The sequence below is a fragment of the Musca autumnalis genome, unplaced genomic scaffold, assembly GCF_047663935.1.
Source record: "Musca autumnalis isolate F117 unplaced genomic scaffold, ASM4766393v1 scaffold_3, whole genome shotgun sequence".
In the NCBI taxonomy this organism is placed as follows: Eukaryota; Metazoa; Arthropoda; class Insecta; order Diptera; family Muscidae; genus Musca; species Musca autumnalis.
In genome coordinates this window covers 52793221-52798357 of record NW_027411866.1, presented here as the reverse complement: position 1 = coordinate 52798357, position 5137 = coordinate 52793221, and the positions used below count along the sequence as shown (strand labels likewise).

Here is a 5137-nt window from a genome sequence, read left to right as displayed (position 1 = left end):
TTTTTTTCTTTTTTATCGTATTTATTACAATGATACCGCGGCCAGAGGATCCGGCTTTGTGCGTTTCGGCAATGTTGCAGCCCTTAAGTATGGGTTATCAATATTTGGATTTTCAAGAATCGCTTTATTTGTGGTTGAATTTGGTTTTATATCATTCTCAGGCTTAACTTCCTTTTCCGGTTTTTCCGATTTTTTTTCTGGTTCTTCTCCGCCACCACCACTGCCGCTACCTCCACCATTATCATTACTTCCTCCTTCTTCTTCATTGCCGCTTTCATTCTCATCATCATCTATAGAAATTTATGTACACAGTTATCAAATATAAGATGATATCTTGTATTATTTTAAGTACCTTTACAGTCTTCCGTTCTATTGGCTACTAAATAGTGATATTCCAATTCCTCGAAATCAAAAACTTGATCTGTAGGATTTAAGGCGGCTAAATAAGTTGGAAATGCCGGCTTGCAAGCAATTACTAAGAAAGAGTGTTGTATTTAGAGAAGAATGTACTTATCACATAATTGGGGTAACATTACTTACAAGGAAACATATTGTCTTCGGTATCAAAAAGACTGTGAGTCTCAGATGTCTTTGCCAAAAATTTCGTTAATGCTTTTTCTATGTCTCTTTTTTGTGTGGCAGCCTTTTCCCTTATAGCTTCGTACTCGGTAACAGGTTGTTTGTGTGTCTACAACAATAATTACAATAATTTGAATTACTCATAGCGCTTAAATACATATACATATATAACAATCGCTTCATACGGAATGTAATATAAAACGTACAACCTATTAAAACTTACCGGTGTTCTGACATAGGCATGTGGATCTGGGAAAAGTGGCAGGTATGGTAAAATATGTGGGGGATGCTGAGACTTGGTTCCAGCCTGTAAGAGTGGCATTTGTTTGTTGGATTGTTGTTGTGGAGGCATCGATATAATCTGCCGTCCTTCGCGTTTGGCAAAAGCCTCAATACCATGCAAAGAAATACCCATGTTTACTAGAGCTACGACAACATCGCCAACAACTGGTATAGTGCGTCCAGATAGTTCACAATAACTTCTTGCAGACTGTCCCACTTCAACTAGCAAGCTTTGTAACATTTCCGTCAACGTTTCCAAACATTCCTTGTCGACGCTATCGAATCCCTTTTCCATTAGAATTTGAGAAACTGCGACACTCAATATTTTTCGCCTAGCATTACCGGTAATTTGTGTACTTTCAGATTTTTCCATTTTACTTCTTTTATCCTCTGTTTTAATAAAATACGAACGAAACAAATGAATTTTTGTTGTAAATAAACAATATAGGGAGGTTTAAGTTGAATGCATGAGCCAACCAGTGTTGCCAGTATTTGGGGTTTTTCCCCAAATTGGGGATATTTTTCGGAAATGGGGAAAGCCTAACAAATTTGGGGATTATTTTTTTTATTTATTTATTTCCATTGTAATTGAAGCCATATCATAACACATAGGCCAATTTAAATATAATTACAAAGATACCACATTATATCATATCTACTCAAAAATATGTATAATTATATATGTATGAATAATAACCTTAATGAAAAAACGTAAAAAAATAAAAAAAAACTGTACTAAGGATTTAAAAATTTAACTTTATGCTAAGTTTACATTTACGAAATCCACTCGATTTCAACTGTCAATTCCATAGCTCAAACGTCAAATGAAATCTCATCTGGATTTCATTTGACGTTTAACCTATGGATTTGACAGTTGAAATCGAGTGGATTTCGTAAATGTAAACCAAGCATTACATTACATCATAGCTACTCAGCTATAGCTCTGTTCCTTTACGTGCCTGAGGTTACCATTTCTTACCATTTTTAACCTGCAAAGTGTTCCTTTACTTTAAAAAGCATACAATTTATATGAGACCAGTTCACCACTTTTACCATTTTTTGCCACTGTTACCATTTTTAAAAGTAAAGGAACAGACCATATATGGTAAAATGGGGCGCCTTCGCCACGTTTTGGTTCAAAATGTTCTCATATCGACATCATTAAAGTTTTTTAAAATATTATTTTTGGTAAGAATATAAGCATATCTTGACTATAAGTTTTGATATATAAATGATTATAATTTTGTTTTTAAAATATTATTTTTGAGATTTTACAAAATGTCTAAAAAGTGGCGAAGCCTCCCCACCCATGGGGTAGCTTCGCCATCGACATATGACATGTATCAACGGACTCTAAAACTGGCATTTACCATACTTCCTCCTTAAATATCAACATTATGCATAAAAGGAACATGTTTTCTATTTAATAATCAAAATGATTCTAAAATGTACAAAAAGAAACATATTCTAGCCGTTGATTGAAGTAGGTACCTTGAATTTAGGCATAAAAACGAAAATTTTTCCAAATTAGATAGGTTTAGCACAATATTTTATTTCAACTTCATATTATAGTGCGGTATATCAATAGCATAAACAATTTAAGTTAAACCTCACATATTTCTCACATTAACCCACTACACCCCTAACAAGGCGTAGCCGCCCCACCCCCTACATAGTTCATAATATTAATATATTGACATTTATAATTACTTTTATCATGCAAATTATTTGGATTTATATTCTTCAGTAGTTGTCTATTAACGGTATAAAATATAATTTTGATATCACAAAAGGTATACAAGATATCACAAAATATACCTACCATGAATTTTTTTCGCAATACCCCAAAAACATGAAACCGCGTGCATCAGCAATCATATATTTGATAGAAATGCCAATTATTGTGAGATGAAAGTTCTTCGTTAAACTCACAATTTTCCCTTTAACGGCATTTCTCTAGCAGTTATAGTTATCAAGAAAATCGGCGCTGGTGAAGGCGCCCCAGTGGCGAAGCCGCCCCATGTTACCATATTACCTACACACGGTAGGATTTAATGGGGATTTTTGGACGACAAATCAAAATAATTTTTAATGAAAATACAGCAATCCTAGGTCAAATGAAGCTCATGTCTAGGTTTTCAAATCTACTACTTTACCGCGAGAATGACATTCTATTTGAATTCTGATTGATCTATACCCTGCGTTTACAAATGCCAGTATTGGTAAGACAATAGCAAAAATGCAAACATTTATAAATTTTTAAATATATTTGCTAAATAACTTTGCTATTGTCTTTCCAGTACTGTCTGTGTGTAAACGCCTAGTTAATCAGTAGTGGAATTCTGTAACTCATTTTTTGAGTTACCGACAAAAATCGGTAAGATTAAAACGCAAAATTATGAATGAAAAGTATCAATAAAAGTTGACAGCACTGTTGCTATCGGTAGAATTTAGCAACAGCTTTATTTTGGTTGTTAACTTACCGAAAAATTTCGTTAATTACCGAAATTATAAACATTTTAATTTTAACGATATTTATCGGTAACTCGAAAAATGAGTTAAAGAATTCCACTACAGATAGAAAACAAATAATAGACGTTTGTGAAACTACTAGCTGGTTTAAACTTATAGCCCGTTTAGACTATACCCTTATACGATGATTAAGGGCATTATCTCGATTTAAGTGCTTAATCCACCCAAATCCACCCTGATTTACCATACAAAATTAAATCAACTCAAAACTTGGATTTATTTTAAATCAAATGTTAAATCGAAATATTTTGATATACAACACTGTTTTTTACTCCTAAAAATGCAACTATTGCAGTATGTACCAATATTGGCAACTATGTTCATGTGTCGTTTATTTACTAGGGTTATGAATTTTTGACTTTTTTTCTCAAAAATGATTTCCTGTAGCGGGAGTGAATGAACTGTTGCCTATTAAAAATTTGCTCCAAAATTTATTTATATTAATGACTAAAATAATTTTTACTCCATTTAAATATTGAAAAAGGTCCCGCACAAAGCACTTTAAATTTATGTGATACATGGAATAAAGCTATATATAGCTCTGTTCCTTTACGTGCAAGAATCTTCAAGTTTTACCACTTTTTACTCGAAAAGCGTTCCTTAACTTCAGACACCATACAATTCATATGGGGGCAGTTTACAACTTTTGCTACTTTTGCCGGTTTTACCACTTTCAAAAGTAAAGGAGCAGACCATATGATATAAAATTATATATTTGTAATAATATGACGATAAAATTGGTGAGAAACAAAAGCTTATGTTATTCTGGATATTTCGTGTGGCTTTTACGATTGTTTTGAGTTATTTATGTGCTTAAAGTGACTCCAAAATTTTTTCCAAAAAGCTCATCTATAAAAACTTTAAAAGCTTTTTGTGCATGAGCTTTTTTCTATCGAATCACCTTGTAATTAAGATTTTATCTAATCTTATGCAAAAGCTCATCAAAATATGACACAGGGATGTGAGGTTGTAAAAAAGTCATAACCCTATTATTTACATTTTTCAAATAACTGTAAACACAAACACACAAAAACAAACAGAAGCGGAAAAATAGAAAAACATTAAATAAAAATAAAATGGATGTAGCTTTAATTTAATATAAATTGTAAACAACATATTTAATAGCAATTTGTCAGATTATTTTTTGCAGTATTCCATTCCATTTTTAATTTTCAAGCAATTCTTTTTGCAAATTCGAGTATGTATACAAAGATCAGCTGACTGGCATCTTATATCATTTTAGACTAGTCTAAACAACTAGGATTTGAAAGTTGGATTTAGAAATCGAGTCGATTTAAAATGACTAGTCTAAACGGGCTATAATAGTACATTTATATTTGACCGGATTTAACAAACCCACTGGGTTTTAAATGTCAATTCCATTGGTTATATATCAAATAAATCCTTACAAAGAAGGTTAACCCGGCAAAAAGGCTCAAATGTGTACGTCGTTTAATGGACTGTTTCACTAACACGATTCGAATACAAATTTGTTCGAATTACTGCCAATTTTCTCAATCAAACAAGCATTTCCTACAACAAAAGGAGTCTGGTAGTAATTCGAACGTATTTAAATTCGAATAATATTAGAAAAAGAAACAGGCCCTAACGAGGACGATATTTACAAATATAAAATCGTTATAGCTTTTTATACATTTGTTTATTTGAAAAAAATAAATCCCTTTTTGCCATTCTTAAAATGGAATGATGTTTTTAACTAGGGTCATCATAGCGTCATCGTTAT

At 32.2% G+C, this 5137-nt stretch overlaps 1 protein-coding gene across 1 annotated transcript; it reads right to left on the bottom strand.

The window, feature by feature from the left end:
- Taf8 (TBP-associated factor 8) lies at positions 1-1330 on the bottom strand. Its single transcript, XM_073976789.1, has 4 exons — positions 803-1330; positions 541-688; positions 353-475; positions 1-290 (listed from the first exon to the last, which is right to left on the bottom strand). Exons 1-4 carry the CDS (start codon positions 1232-1234, stop codon positions 25-27), a joined length of 969 nt encoding a protein of 322 aa, XP_073832890.1. The 5' UTR covers positions 1235-1330; the 3' UTR covers positions 1-24.
- Between the last annotated feature and the right edge of the window lie 3807 nt (positions 1331-5137).

Coding starts and splice junctions, on each gene's coding strand:
- Taf8 (XM_073976789.1), bottom strand. CDS start 1,234: ATGGAAAAATCTGAAAGTACACAAATTACCGGTAATGCTAGGCGAAAA. Junction 689..802: donor ATGCCTATGTCAGAACACCG/GTAAGTTTTAAT, acceptor TTATTGTTGTAG/ACACACAAACAACCTGTTAC. Junction 476..540: donor CGAAGACAATATGTTTCCTT/GTAAGTAATGTT, acceptor ACTCTTTCTTAG/TAATTGCTTGCAAGCCGGCA.